Below are 16,198 nucleotides of genomic sequence, written 5' to 3'. Positions count from 1 at the left end.
GTTAAAAATAAGATTACGATTTAGTTTGTGAGCTACACTATAATTTCAGTGGATTGCCTGTGTTGGTCCCACTGTTTGTTTTGTGTGGTAGGCTGACAGATTAGCTACTTGATCCAAAGTCTGGAATTCTTAGTTGCTTTGCTACATTTAACCATAAGTAAAGCAGTTCACTGTGAAGTGGCCTGAAACTGAAGGTATATGTAATCCGAATGTGGTTGTCATCCTGTAATGAGTTTCAGAAGAATGTATCGAGATGATGATCTTTTGGCTTCCTCCCTTTATTCCTTTTTGCTTGCTGTTTAAGCACAGCTTTGTCAATTGCAGCATCTGATATTAGTTTATTCTCATACTGTTTTAGTGTTCTCTGTGTAACAGAGAACAGGAAACTGCAACAGGAAACTGAAAAATGCCTGTATCTGAGGACTTCCTCATAAGCTCTGAAGTCTACCAGCAAACCAGATCTACAGAGAGGAAATGTAATTAACAAGGATCTAATTTTTATTGATGGGATCTTTCAATGATGTAAAATATGTTTTCTTTTTCCCTTTACCATTTCAGGTAAGGATGACATGGATATGTGTGAGCTTAACCTTGAAGAGACTGGCTTAACCCGAAAGCGAGGTGCTGAAATTTTACCGAGGCAGTTTGAAGAGATTTGGGAACGCTGTGGAGGCATCCAGTATCTGCAAAACGCAATTGCAAGCAGACAGGCTCGCCCCACCTACGCCACGGCGATGCTGCAGAACCTGTTGAAATAAGCGGGCAGGAGCGTTCGCGATGACAACCTGGCCCGCCATACAAAGGGAAGAGTTCCTCTGTGCTCCAGAGGGCCTAAACGTTCTGTAATCAGAGTAGAGATGTTTAATGTAAAGTGAACAGATTTTATTAATCATGTGGTTTGTTAATTTGTACTTCATGATGTTTAATCTGTGTAGTGAACTTTACTAGGTATGAGGACCCTGAAGAAACTTCAGGCAGTGTAGTTTGCTGCATTTTGTTGTTATGTTGCATTTTCTTTAACTGTTTCTGTTGTAACTCTTAATACTTTCAAGCAGTCTGTCTGTACTTGGGTACATATTGCAAAGAACTGCACTGCAACCAGCTTTTTATAAGATTCCTTCTTTAAAACACTGAGTAGCTGGCTTCAAGTGGTGGCCTAGTAAAGAGAATATGTTATTTCTAATAACTGGAATTGTGAGGCCTTAGCTTTGACTTCTGTTATGGAGAAGTTGGAGTATACTTTTATATAATCTGTGACATTTTATGTCCTGATTTGCAAACTGGTTAGTGTCTGTATTTAATGATTTTTGTTTTTCCAGAACCTGATGGGAATCCTCCTAAACTTGAGACCTATAAACCCCTATTAAATTCATTCTCTGTCTTGGTTTAAGAGAAACAGTTTTCTGCATGTTCCAAGAAAAGCATTCATATACGTCAAAATAGTATAATATTGGAGGTCCTCAAAGAATGTACTGCTCTTTAGGGCTTATACCACTTTTCTTGTAGATTTTTTTTCTCTCTTTTTAGTACAAATCTGCTTCAGACTTTATTTTTCTGACGACATTTCTATTAGCGATTCTTGGACAGTTTGTTTAGCCAGGTAGTGTAATTTCAACATACTATGCAAAATTGTCCAAGCTTTGTATCTGAAGGTATATAAGATTAAGGATAGCACTAAGGGAAATATGTTCAGCTTTTTGCTGGCAGTATAACTTAACTGAGTATTGAGGCCTGAGCCTCAGAAATCCTCTTTATTTTAACTGTAACAAGAGATACAAGTTCTGTAACTTTTGTTAGACTGTATAAAAAATTGGTCCAACAACATAATGCATCTTAATAATATGTGCTGATGAAATAGATAAAATTTTTAGTGTACTGAAATATCATAGTGACTTGGATGCTGAGCTGTATATTAATCTCCTCTATCAAGTTTCATAGCTTGTAACAGTTCCCTTATGAAACTGTTTGTTTGGGGAGTTTTTGTGGGTGGAAATCATTAATTTCATGCAGTTTTAAGAAGCATCTCTTTCACTTAAGTGAATGTTGCTTTACCTTGCTAGCCATTATTTCAACAAATTAAACATTACCATTTATTATCTCTCTTAATAAAAATCCAAAATATAAGTAGCTTGATGTCCAATTCATAGCTTGATTTAAAAATGAATTTTTGCCCTTTTTAATTGACAGTTTGCTTACAGTATGAAATAATTTCCACACTCCTTACTGAGCATGAAACCTCCTGGAAGCTTTCATTTTTAAAAGGCATAAATATACTGAATTTTCAAGAGGGGTGATTCTGTAGCACAAAGAAAAGTCCTTGCTGACCTTAGACTATGGTTGCGTGCCACAGTCTGCTTGTTGTTATAAACACACTCCTCATGGGAATAATGTGGAGATATTCAAGTGGTATTTAACTCACTACACACCCACTGCATCAGGGAATCTCAGCTTCTGCTGCAGACCCACTCTACTTCCTGCTCATGTGATTGCAAATGAGAAAATTGTTTTCATTTTACCCAAATTCTTCACTGAAAGAGTCTTTTTTGGCTGGAAGGTGAAAGGAGAAGGGCATCAGACTACTGGCTGGGAAGTTGTGTGCAAACCTGTACAGTGTTGCGTGAGTTTAAAGGTGCAGCTTATGAAATTTAGATTACTGGTTTAATGTGTTTCTGCATTGGAACCAAAATGTGACAGCTTCCAGTCCCCAAACACTTAGCACTGCAAGAAGCTGTGCTCACTCACGCGATCCAAGGAAGAAAAATCACTGACCTGACCTGTGTGTGTTTCTGTCTGGGTTTAGCTGCTGGACTTAACACATTCCATCTCACTGTATGTATCTTTAAAAATCCACGGATCTTATGAGACTGAATATTGTAAGCAAAGAACCTCAAATGCTTACACATGTGTAGGTATGTACACATATATGTGCTTAAATATTTTAGTATGTGTGTGTGTAAATTCTCTGCAGAGAATTTGAATGAAATTAACTACATTTTTCCACTCTCTTCCTTTAGTTATGTCAAGATTTCCTTGACTGGCATTTGAAAGAAAATTTTTACCCTTTTTTTCATCAGAATGGGGTGTATGGAAATTTTTCTTTACTAAATGACTAACAAAGATGAGCTATCATGAAAATAAAATGGACTTTGAAATAGTGGAAGAGGGTCTGGTGGCTGGACCCTTAATGAGATGTTCCCACCTCCCAGCATTGCTCCAGAAGTATGCCTGAGGGAAGCAGAACATGCATTCCAGAAATCGGGGTATTCTACTTTGCACAGTAGCAGACTGCTTTTTTTTCCCTTTTTTCACTCCACACCAAAAGCAGCTTCTGCTTTTAGTTTTACTTATCTTTTTGTGAAACATAATTAATTTTCAATTAGTTTCAGATTATTTTATTTTTTTTACATGTCTGGTAATATTTAACTGCCTACCAGTTGTTTCCATGGTCCTTTGTAATGTGTCAGATAATTATAGTTGGTTGATTTGGAGAGGAAATATAAAAGGAGGTGAGAGGGTTGATATTTAGGACTGTAGTAGGACCTGATGCCTATCTGATTTATAATTATAGAGAAAATTATAGAGGTTTTTGAAGCACATTGACTTGGTTCTTTGCATGTTTCATTAAAAATAAATTCTTCCTGCCTGTCAGTGAAGTTGTCCATTATAGTTGAGATCTGCCTAAAATGTTCCACAAAACAAAGAACAGGAAGAGAAGCACCACACTAAGCTGCATTCCTGACTAGGTGACCCAGGAATATGCATTTTCTTGAGAATGTTATTCTGAAGTTCCTAAGGTCATTCAATACTTGTCTTTTATCCACTGATAAGATTGTGTTTTTCTTTACCTAGTTGAATCCTCTGGGTTTTTCTTCAAATATCTTTATTTAAAGTATTTAAATGACCTCTTAATACTGTAATGAAAATTAAAAATAAAAAATAAACATATTCCATGCTGAAATCTTACTTGTATCTTCTTACTATTTTGTCTTTGAAGAGTTGAAGCATAAGGGTTAATTAAGTTATGAGAAAGGCAAAAAATATTCCTTTGCTGGTTATGTCTGCTGTTTTTCCATGAGATATTTTTGGTGCTTAAACCTACTTTTTAAAGCTTTATTCTAGTAAAGATTTTATCTTTCTAAGGTAAGTGTTCCTCCAAAATAACATTCTGATATTAGAAAATTCTGATTTTGTTTTCCTAAATCTCAAGCTTCATTTCTCAGTATTTATTGAAACAAGTATCTTTTTACTTTCAATACTTTTTAAAAAACATTTATTGCTATCACTTCCAATGTGTCTATCATTTGCTATGCTATGTACTCTGCATCCTTTTAATTTTAGCTTGTGTCAGTCAGTGACTGGTGACATCAACTCTGCTGCTTGGAATGTGTGCTCTGTGGGGGAAGCTTTATGTTTGGGATGGAGATGTGGTATTGCTTTTGTGAGGGTTTTGTGGTTTTGTGTTCTCCTTAGAGTCTTATAGAACTTTCTCATCTTAAGGGCCAAATTACAGTGGTAGTTTTTAATTTAAAAATATTCAAATAATTCATACTTTATCTAGGAAATGTAATTTTGTTTCAGTTTCCTTATGCTTTTTCGCCAACTGTAACTTTATATCAGTTTTAAAGTAACAGGATAAGCTTATGTGCAATATTAGGTACCACTTCAATTCCCTGTGAAATTTTCAAGTAAATAATTTTATTATGTTTTATTGAAATACAAAAGGTTTACGTCCAGCAAATATTTGGTAATTAATTGTTGAGAGTGATAATACAATCATGAATAATCATTATTAAAATACACATTTTAAAATTACTTATTTTTTAATCTGACTAATGATAACTAGTATAAGTTGAAATACACTAAACACATACAAAAATACATTTGTAATGGAAAAAAATGGAATGCTATCAGCATTCTTAATGCATTCTTAGCTTACATGAGCAATAGTGAAAGCTAGCATTTTTAGGCAAGGATGACTTCCTGTTCCTTGCAAAAAGTACTTTTAAAGTAATTTTATTCTGAAATGTTACTGTGTAAAAACATGTCTTAGGTTTCTTCTTTATTTTTCTTTCCTACTTAAATGGAGTGAGTAAAACCACTATTTCAGCTGTGGAAACTCAAGCTTGTGTTCTTGGTGCACTGCCTTCATCCGTACGCAGTCACCAGTTCCGCTGGTTTTGCAGGCAAACCCGTGCAGTTGTTTGGAATTCAGAAACCGTTCTTTTGAGAGGACTTGAGAAAGGAAATCAAAGTTCAGTCTTTGCTGTGGTAACTGCACGGCATGAAGTAAGAGTTTTTGTCACCAAAGTCAGGTGCTGTCCTGAATACACAGAAGTTTCACATCTGGATGAGGGGTTGTCATCCAGGATAGTCATGAACTTTGTAGGAGCTCAGTTTGAGCTGTAAGTACGACTTCTGGTGTGCACCAAGCAGCAAACCAGTGCCTGAGTACAACACTGGTGCAGAATATAAATAGACACACATACTCAAGAAAAAGATACTCAGGGTAAAATAATGCTCCTACTCAAATCAGGATTGTTGATTCATAAATTAATAAGCCTACAAAATACTTAATGGCCCCCCATTGTCTGCTTGGATTTCTCCTACAAAAACTAACAGTAACCTCTCAAAATTATTTGTGTGGATACTGACTCTAAAATGTAGGTTCTCATGTGCAATTCTAATCTACTCATTACCAGGCGGGTGCTTGTGAATACAAATCTCATGTTCTAAAAAGATGAAGCTCCACATATTGTACCTCAGCAAAAAGGTTAAATCCTGTCACCAGAATTCTGTCACCAGAATTAAACACCTAAGTAAATATGTAGGTATGTAAAAATTATGTATTTATTAACAGAAAAATAGGAATCTGATGTTCATGGAAACCCTTGAAAAATTAAATGCAACTTCTGTGTGATTTGCCATGTGAGCATTCAGAGAGGGAATGAAGAAGTTCCCAAATTTTTTTAATGTGGCCTTTGGTCAATGACAGCTCTAATTTCCATTCACCATTTGCATCAGTGTGTGTAAGGAAGGTTAGTAGAGGGGTACAGAAATGCACTGAAGCTCCACTGAGATTTTTACCAGAATGGTTGTAACATACAATATTGAAAAATGTCACATCTCAGCAAAATCTGCTTCTAGCACTCAGCTCTTAAATAAAACAGTTAAGATGTGTAAGCACCAGACACTTAATGCATGCATCTCAGTAGTGGGACTTCCTACCAGGCATTTTAGACATGCTCAAAAGCTGCTCAACTTGGTCATTTGTTTTCCTTCAGTAAAACTATTCTTTTTAAATGTGCACTGATTTTAGAGCCAAAATACTGTATCTTTAGGAATCTTTTTTTTTTTTCATACTCATCCTGAAGTCCAGTCTTGAATAATGCAGACCTTCTTTCTTGAAGACCTATAAGAGAGAGTCCCTTAAGTCACTTGAAAAGTATTGTTGAATTTGAAAGTGTACTATTTATCTAACGGCTAATGGGCAAGGTCACACGCAAATCTGATAATTGTAGTTCATCATAAGAATCGAGCTTTGAGAAGAGAAAGCTTCAGGGAGACCTTCTAGTGGCCTTTCAGTACCTAAAGGGGGCCCAAGAGGGAGGGAGAGAGATGTTTTGCAAGGGCAGAGAGTGATAGGACTAGAGGGAATGGCTTTAAAGTGAAAGAGATTTAGATTAGATGTAAGGAAGGAATTCTTAACTGTGAGGGTGGTGAGGCACTGAAAGAGTGCCCAAAGAAGTAGTGGATGCACCATGCCTGGAGATGGTAAAGGTTGTTACTTCATGAATGACTAATTGGGTAAAACTCCACCCAATCAAAATCCCTTCTGATAAGGAAGTTTTAAAATAATTTTCCATGCAGTGATTCTATAACTAAACTGGAGACATTTTTCATATTTGGGAAGGATTTCAGGGTTATTTTAGCTTCTACTGAAACTTTATGCCTATTTTCATATATGCCTTTATAAATACAGAGCTGTACTTACTCTAGATAATATGTCCTAAAAAGCTGTCACTTCTGTCATTATATATTGCAAGCCAGAATTTAAGTACTGAATTCTCAATTTGGCCTACAAGCTCTAGATAGCCACATCCTGAAAATACAGTTCAAGGGCCATATTCTATTTAAAAAATCTTAGCCCTGAAGGAGTTTTTTAGATTGTGAAATCAAAGTGCTCCTCTTAATTTCAGCTAATGAAAGGTGTTCGACTTTCATTTTCTTCTGCCATTGACTTTTGTCAAATCATTAAAAACATGTTGAATCTAAGGGTGATGTAAACATTCACTGTGAACTTAAGCAACAGTGAAAAATAGACTCAGTTTTTTAAAATCCATTTCAATTTTGTGGTTGCTGGATTTCTTACTAAATTAATTTACTTAACTAGATCTTGAGAAGAGCTTTGTCAATGTACTTTTGGCAATTCAAATATGGTCTAGATGACACAGACCGTGTTTTCTTTCACAGATGTGCCATTTTATTACTTAATAAAATATTTAATTCTTTTCTATGTAGAAATTTTAAGTAGTTTAGCTATTATGAAAGTTTATTGGTCTACAATTGCCCACAGGCACATTTCTTTTAAGGTGGGTGTAAAATACTAATTGCAAACATCTGTGCTCATGCTTTTATGACCAGTGAAGTGAGTTCATTCTTGAGCTTTTCCAAACTGCTACTCCCTGCTGCTTTGTCCATCTCCACCTTTCTCCATCTCTATCTTTGCATTCCAGTCCCCCCATTTTCAGCTCAGTCTATAACTGTACGTGAAAAGATCACACCTGGGAATGATGAATATCAGTGACAATAAATCTTTTCTTTATGGTATCTTTGCTTGTTCCTTTATTTACATAACAACAAACATGTTAGGAGCTCGAGATTCATGTAGTTGATATCCTGTCTTCCAAAATGTCCAGCTAGTGCCAAGAGCACTCCTGTACTGATATTCCCCACAATAACAAAGGGTGCTAACAGCTATAGCAAAACCTTTTTATTCCTAATTGGGCTGTAATTCACAAAAATTAAAATGGCAAAGTAAAAGCTTTTTATTTTACCTAACAAGAGGACATACTCAGATACATCAGAAACAGTCTGTCAATTTTAGAGGAAGTTTGACTCAGCTTTTCTCCTTTCTGTCTTTTTCCCCCCACAAAGATACAAGGTGTTTCAAGTTGCAAAACTTGAAATAATACTTGAGATATGAGCTATATTCTGCTCAAATTAGAATTCCTACTTGCCAAACTCTATGTAGCTTAACCAGACTGAGTGATCTGAGATTTTTTTAGCACTGCTATTTAAACCTCTCCTTTGGATTGCATTTTGTGTAACTTCGTCATTTCAGGTATTTCTTCTTCCTTCACATGTTCCAGTGACTGCCACATTACCACATGGTTATACAAAATAGAGCTTTGTTGCATAAAAACATTTGTGAAGCAAATGTAGTTGTCCTATCAAGCATCAAAAAACCCTGAGCTTTTCTTTGTATGGAATTACTACAAAGAGGCTCCCTGATAACATTGACAATGGGACAGAACAGATTTTTAAGGCTCTTGAAAATAGTCACAAACCTTGATTTTGTGTGGCTGATGCTGGAAACGAAGAATTCCAGGGACTAACTTGTCAGTCTTGGTTTTGTAAACTCATCTGGTGACCTACAAGAGTAAAAAAACCAAACCACTAATTATTTCTCTAAATGGCTAAAAGCACTCGGCTAGGATAGACTGGCAGAGCCATGCAAGACAGCTGTAAGAAAAGCAGTTCTACAGTCCTGTTATGAGAACTACACTGCAGTAAATGTGGAAAGCAATGAATGCATTAGTATTTTCAGTTCTGAAATTGCCAAGCAAGAGTAGCTTCAAGTTTGATTTAGTTGTGGAGTTAATACACGAAGGTGGACCTGTTATTTCAGGTGGGGCTGTTGGTTGAGGGATGAGAAAGGGATTTCCATGCAGTTTACCTCCAGGCTGAATTGTGTTTTCAAGTTCATGTAATGCTTCGTGATCAAGGATCTCTGAGGAACTGAGACAAGCACTTACACTGCAAGCCGTGTGACAAAAGCTAGATAGGGATTCATCGTGTTCAAAAGCAGGATTAATCCTTACAGCATTTTCTGGATTGCAGCTGCTGAGAGTAGGACTTCTACAATGCAGAACATTTTTGTTTAGGTAAGATTTGAAATTGCAAAAGAAACAAAAGGAATATTTTGAAATGTGAAGGAAAAGATGGTGAGCAGCTTACTGCAAATTAGAGTTTCTTTTGCACTTTCTTCTTATCTTAATAATTAAAATGATGAAAAGAAAACCAAGGCTTCCTAAGCCAAGAATGAGAGGTTTAAAAATGAAGGGTTGTGTGGGTTCTGGAGCAAATTTTGCACAGCGCTGTCCTTGGTAAAGCTGGTGTCTACGTACAGGGCATCTAAAATAAGGAAAGGAAGAGAAAAAATGTACAGAACTTCAAGGCAAAAAATACTGAGTATCTTAAACAAAAAGAACGGAAAATCTCCAATGTAATATGAACTCATTATTTCCACTACAAATAATTATGTTTCTGCATGAAAATTATGAGATTGATCATAGGGAAAGATAGTATTTTTACACTCAAGAGTGAGTTTTAAATAAAAAGAAACTGACATATTCCTTGCCGACCTACAAATTTTAAGGAAACAATGCATTTTAAATATCTCTGACAAATTTCTGACCCCACAGGTAACATTTGTGGTTTAGAACTTTGGAAGTTCAGGTGTGTTTTAAGGTAATGTCTGAACACAACTTTGAAGCTTATATTCTGTTTTCTGGTGATTTCACTCTGGGGAGTAAGGTCTGGAATAGGAGTTCTACTACAAGTAGCAGAACTCTACAAGACAAGGGGGAAGTGAATTTACAAGGAGCACAAGGGCAAATAGTAGGCTATAATTTTCTCTCTGACAGTACTAGTTTGCACAAGCTGTCAGTCCAACACTGGTGGGAATTTGTGACTTGCTATAATTCACAAAAAATTTCATTTATTATTTTTAGTGCTTTTATAAGTCCTCATGTTGGTTTAGTTATACTTGTACATTCAGGGTTTTTCTGGATGGGGAAAGGATTATTTTGCTTAGTGCATGAGTCTTGGAGGAATAGGTCAGACCCCTTGCTACCTCAGGGAAGTTTTGAAGAGGAACTTTCTAGGTCACAGGCTCACTTCCACATTCACTAAATGCTGCAGCTGCTCTACTGTGACTCTGAAAGTCAGGAATTTGGCAGTAATTGTGGTGAATTCAATATAATTCCTGTGATACCCACTGAAGAAAATTAATTTTGGTAGTTGGGTTGTTCCAGTGAATAATTTGAATAATTTTTCCAATGGTATCTTAATTTTTGATGTTAATCTTAAGTAAGGTAAAAGATGTATTGTTAATCTAGTCAAAGTATTGAGAGAAAATAAACAAATGCAAGAATTGTAACTTGATCCTTGCTTATGTTCATGGCTGGTTAACTACTGTGTGCCAGTCTAGTATACAGTTTCACAAAAAGCTGTGAATTGTCCAGTCTTACAGTGAGAAGATACTTGATACTTTGGAAGAGAGTGAATATGTTCAAGTACTGTGAAGTTCTCAGTATTGACTTAAGATAATTCCATTAAAAAATCCTTAAGAAATATATTTGCAGTAAGGAAGAGCTGCTAATCTTCAAGTCTTTCCCAGAAATCCCTGAAAGCAGCTTCAGCCTTCACGTGCTTTATTGGGTGGTCTGGAATCGCAGTCCAGAAGCCTTATGTGAGAGAAATAATTTCCACTCTGATTACGTGGTCTCTAATCACATAATTTAGGCCATGACAGAGGAATGGAATTAGATTATTGAATATTGCACAATCCTAAGATCTGCAATGTAGAAATACTGTCATATTCCAAATAAAGGTTTTCTTTTTAACATATCTTACAAAAATGTAACTGCTTAAAATGCTACAATGTAATTGGTAGCAAAACTGTGAATGTGTTATTCCATTTTTCCAAAGTGTGTTTGGAAATCTGAAATGAATGCATGCCTTTGTGTGTGTCATCACTGCCAACGATGCTGAATTCCTAATAAATTTCCGAAGCATCTTTAAAAATAACTAGATCATAATGTTCTCTGTATACTAACAGGCAGAAATGGATTTATCCACGGTGAGACTATTTATACCTCAGAAGGGCGCTTGCAGTGTGACTTACAGCATCTGAATGTCGAGCTTTTGGCTCGTGGGCACGGTTTCTGGGGCTGTTAGGAGAATTCATCAATGCGTTTACCTGCAGACAGCTCCCGTTCCCGGCACCAGCTCGCACTTGCCGCCGTTGAGGCAGAGCTGGGGCTGCAGCTCGCACAGGCTGCGGCAGGGCAGCCCGTCCCGGCTGCCGTAGCCGGGCCTGCACAGGCACTCGGCCTCCCCGGTCCACTCGTTCAGCACGCACTCGGAAAGCTTGTCACAGGCCAGGAACTTGCAGGGGTCTGCCTGATCGGCTGCAAAGGAGGGGTGAATCAGTAAGTGAAGCGTTCCCCCCAAAGGGCCTTGGCAGGGCTTGTGGCAGCCAGAGAAAACAGCTCGTGTTTACCGGGCTGAGAGGAGGATGCTGTCCAGCATGGAAGGACGGACAGCCGCTTCCTGTACAGGACACCGCCAGGTCATGGTGACGTCTGCACTGATTTACCCCATCTCTGTTGTGCACTGAGTTTGTTTTCATCTCACTGACAAGGATTTTCACATTTGGATGATTTTACCCTGTTTTTGCTGTGAGTGCTATCATCATACTCATGGATCCTGTGCTACAGCCTTATTAAATAATTTCGACTCTGATTATGTGTTCTTAAACACATAATTTAGGGCACAACAGAGGAATGGAATTAGATTATTGAATATTGCACAATCCTAAAACCCAAAATGTAGAAATACTGCCATATTCCAAAGAATATGCTTACAGGCTTTGTAGTGTGGGGGTTTTTCATGGGTGGGTTTTTTGTTTGTTTGTTTTTTGGGGTTTTTTTGTGTTATGGTATAATAACATTGGAAAGGCCTGTTTGGTTTTTTGTTTTGTTTTTTAAATATTAGTGAGAGATGCCTCTGTGAGATTAAGGGAAAAGGACCCTGCTGATGTTCATGGGAAGGCCCAAATCAGAGACAGCTGTTACACAACTTTGCTTCTCCTTTCCCATTCTCTGCCAATCCAACTTGTACTGATGGGGTGATGAGGAGGAGGGCTGCATCCACCTGTCCTGTCTGATGGAGCCTGTGTCCTGGGTACCATGGGGCAAAAACCTTAGAAGGCAAAAAGGTGAGAAGCAGATCAGGGGATACAAATCCTGTTCTTGCCATCAAACAGCCCCGGTAAGATATATGAATACAGAAAGGAAAACAAATAAAAATTAAAAAAAATGAAAAGAAAAAGAGAGCAGAGAAGGAAAAGAGTGCAGAGAAGGAAACGAGAGCAGATATACAGGTATGAGCTGTGGCCCTTTATAATGATGTAGTTTAAAGGGAAGGTTTGTACTGGACATTGCAGCTTGTAACTGGGATGAGAGTTATCTTCTGCAGCCATTCATGCTTTATACACCAGATGCTCAGTAATACTAATTTAAATGGAAAATGAAGACTGCATTTGTTATAGGAATACTGGAAATCTCAGACACACACTGGGATATTCTTCAATGGTAGAAATGAATCCAGCAGAGCTGATCACTTATAATCCCTCGATAATTTTATGGCTAATTCCTGTTTTTAATTTTTGACTGGTGGTTTAGTGTGCACCATTTCCCTTTGCTATATGCAGTGTGCATGTTGGCTTGATACGTCCTGTGCTCCTGGACTGGGAGTGTGAGCACAGGTAAACAACAACAACAACAAGTAGAGCTTGGCTCAAGCATTTGGCTGGGCTGAGTTCTTGTGATAATATTTCATCTTCCTTAACACATACATGCATACGTTGTTATATTTTCTGTTTCCATAGAAAATAATTATTAATGATTTTTAAAAAATCAATTACAAAAATTAATTATTAATTCTTAATGAAATATTTCATGCAGGTATTTTGAAAAGTCCTTCTTTATGGTATTATTTAGGACCAGTGCAGCCAGCCCTTTACAGCTGCTGACTCTTGATGTGGATTTTGGACTCTCAGTTCCCATCCATGTTTCGCTTTGGTAGATCATTACCACTAGATGGCTCTCAGTTTCACAATAAAGAGGAATTTGCTTATATTACCTTAACTTGATAGACAGGTTGGATTTAATTTTTTTGGTTTGTTTTCTGAAATTAAAACGCACCTGCTTTGCCACACCTGTACTGGAATACACTGGCTCTGTGAACACAATTTCTTCTATTTTGACTCTATAAGCTACTTTATAAGTTATATATACTACTATATATTACCTAATAAGCTTATAAGCCTCGATAAAACAGCTCTCTCCACAAATTCTCTGTAATGAATTCTCTGTTTTCTTGAATTAATGTTGAAATACCACATCAGTAAAGCATATTAGATGAAGATGAAAGATTTAAAATTTTTTATGAATTTGCATTTTAGGATCTTTCTTATTTTAATTTTTATTTAATGAAAATTCATTACTAAAGCAGGGAACATAAGGCAGTCCAAAGTTTACTCTTTATAATTAACTAATTTGATATTTTATTCATCAAACATCAGTTTATTATGGTTTATTTGGAGGATAGAATACTGTGATTTTGTTAGCTTTCTTTACCACAAGCTACCTATGCTTTTAGTGGCCACAAAGACATATGTAAAAAGAAAACTGGTTAGAAACTGAATTTTAAATGGATTTTTGTTCCAGAATTGTCATAGATCTGTAAATAAAAAAACAGCTTAACCAAAACTGCTTGAGGCATCTGCATACTTTTGCTATTGTTCTTCTCCATGACAATGAAATTAAATTCAACCCTGAAATAATTGCCAGAGCCTGAAAATAGATTTAGGCTTCAATTTTATAAAATAGTGTCGTTTTTGAAAACACTAAGTTTTTGACGTAAGAATAGTGTCCAGATGTGTAGTTACTGGCTTTCTACTGTTTAGCAAAGACTACAAACTTATTTGAAAGATATAAATCCAGAGGGATTCTAGAATTACAAATCTATGGAGTACTACATAAAGTCATGCCCAATTAGTGAGTATCTGTAGAATCCAATTATTCCTACACAGTCTCCTTTTGTTTTGAATGCTGTATCTCTTTAGAAAAAGATCAAATAATGCTCTAAACTATGGTTTGCTTACAACATTGCAATAATCACCAGAAATTTTGTTTCCATACTCCAATGCAAGACCTGCAAACTGCACATGAGCATTTCTTACACCCAGCACTTATTCCAGAGATCACTCTGTCTCTGAGCAGCAGCTGGTGAACAAGCACAGCCCAACAGCTCCACCCAGCTTTTCATTACAGTAAGAAAATACATCTGCAGAGAACTTGCAACATCTTTTTTCATCTTATTACCCCCTATCACTGGAAGGATATTGCTAATGTGGTTGTTTCCAACACAGTCATACTTCTGAAGCTGTAACAGTCTGAAAAAAGATTGTCTGCTTAGTTTTGATTTAGCATATACATTAGTAATGCAATCTTACCTGGCTCAATATCCAGGGAATAGCTGTCAATCTCCAAATTGAGGTGCTGAGCTGCAGCATCACAGAAATCTTCCAAAACACAGTGTACTGCTTCTGTGATATTGTATGGCACTGTCTTGGCAAATTTCATTTTGCTGTTCACAATCACACTTCCATTCCTGAAGTTGAGAATTTCCAGGTGCTTAAAACCTGTAAGGTTGGACTGAAGGTATGGAAGTAACTGCAAAACAGAAATTTGCCTTTATTTTAACTTGCTGTCAGTGTCTACCTGCTATTAATTTCTCTTATAGTCAATTTTCATTATCAAGTACACACATCACAGATTTATTTCCCTGAGTTTAATACAATTGTTAAGCTCCATGAACAAATTAACTTTTCTGTTTAGCAGTATCTTCTTCTGGATTTCTGCTCTTTTCTCAATAATGTATTGAGATGGATGGGCAGCAATTTCCCCTGTAATGAAATGCATAGCAGCTGGGAGGTTTATTCATCTGGAAGAGAAAAAAATTACCTCACTTTTTGCCAACTTTAATTATTTTCAAACATTCAATCCAGGCCGGTTAGGGCATAGTATAATAGGCATGTTATAGCTGAGCTGACCTGTGCCCTATTGTACCAACAGAGAAAATCCATATCTAATCACAGTCTATGCTATGATATATTTTTAAAAGCCTATTTTTAATGCAGCAAGCAGACACAAGTCTCAGATATAATCAGCACTGCTATAGTGTTGATGTGGATCTAAGAAAAAGCCAAATAAATTACATGCTAGGCATATATCTGGGTTCTCTTGATCAAGTAAAATCTTTCATCACTGACTTCATAAACCCTGTCTTCAGACTCTCAGAGCATCCCAGGCTTATGGATCCTTTAAAATACAGCTTATCAGACTGAACTCTAGTAGGGTTTAGTACTGTTAAGATACTGTTCACTTCAGTGTATTCCTTTAAACTGCACCCAGCTACCACAAGTGCTGTTCAGGTCGATTTTCACCCACCAACTGCATGAACTGTTGTTCCAGTGCTTTGTATTCTGTCGAGCTCCTGTTGAAGAGGTCGTCAGAGAAGTGCATGTTGGTCACCCTCAGGCTGAAGAAAACCACGAGCTCTTTGCCCTTGGCGGCAGTGGTCATGGAGCTGGTGGTGACGTACTTGAGCACGGGGGCAGGGGTGGTTTCTGCGGGCTCCGTGGTCAGCACTGGGATGTAGCCGCTGCCCTCGTCCAGCCCCGCCGTGCTGACGGCGCCCATCTGATCCAGCTCGGCCGCGAGGTCCTGCACGCCCATCCCCGTGCCATCCACAGGAACCCCCTCAGGGGCTGGCACTGAGGGACCTGGTAACTCCAGGGACTGCTCAATGATCTCAGAGGGGCTGTAGGACGGGCTGGTGGCTGCGGGCAGCGGCGCTATTGGTGGCAGCACATCGGTGATGACAGCTCCAGGCTGCACGGTAGAGACGCCACTTGGAGCAGTAAAGAAAGGCAACCCTTCATAAGTGCTGGCCGTAACAAAAATGTCCTCCCCTGATGATTCTGGTTCTTCCATGATCTTAACTGCTGCAGGAAAACATGATAAAACCGAATTAGCTATGCTGAAAAGCAAGCACAAAAAGCATC

General features: G+C 37.5%; 2 protein-coding genes across 4 annotated transcripts in view; one reads left to right on the top strand and one right to left on the bottom strand.

Annotated features, from left to right (window-relative positions):
* MYO6 (myosin VI) overlaps window positions 1–3,963 on the top strand; it is a 102,881-nt gene extending 98,918 nt beyond the window's left edge. For all 3 annotated transcript variants that reach the window (XM_058020102.1, XM_058020101.1, XM_058020104.1), the window contains one exon: window positions 559–3,963. In XM_058020102.1, coding sequence (XP_057876085.1) covers window positions 559–758 — 200 coding nt within the window. In that variant the 3' untranslated portion in view covers window positions 759–3,963. The remainder of the gene's footprint in view (window positions 1–558) is intronic.
* A 776-nt stretch (window positions 3,964–4,739) lies between these two features.
* IMPG1 (interphotoreceptor matrix proteoglycan 1) overlaps window positions 4,740–16,198 on the bottom strand; it is a 56,089-nt gene continuing 44,630 nt past the window's right edge. Inside the window, exons 13-19 of the mRNA XM_058020577.1 lie at window positions 15,582–16,138; window positions 14,585–14,804; window positions 11,264–11,474; window positions 9,238–9,414; window positions 8,957–9,138; window positions 8,568–8,651; window positions 4,740–6,409 (exon numbers count right to left, since the gene is read on the bottom strand). Coding sequence (XP_057876560.1) covers window positions 8,620–8,651; window positions 8,957–9,138; window positions 9,238–9,414; window positions 11,264–11,474; window positions 14,585–14,804; window positions 15,582–16,138 — 1,379 coding nt within the window. The 3' untranslated portion in view covers window positions 4,740–6,409; window positions 8,568–8,619. The remainder of the gene's footprint in view (window positions 6,410–8,567; window positions 8,652–8,956; window positions 9,139–9,237; window positions 9,415–11,263; window positions 11,475–14,584; window positions 14,805–15,581; window positions 16,139–16,198) is intronic.

The sequence above is a fragment of the Melospiza georgiana genome, chromosome 3 (genome assembly GCF_028018845.1).
Source record: "Melospiza georgiana isolate bMelGeo1 chromosome 3, bMelGeo1.pri, whole genome shotgun sequence".
Lineage (NCBI taxonomy): Eukaryota > Metazoa > Chordata > Aves > Passeriformes > Passerellidae > Melospiza > Melospiza georgiana.
Note: the sequence above shows the minus strand (reverse complement) of the source record. Positions and strands in the feature narration are given on the sequence as shown.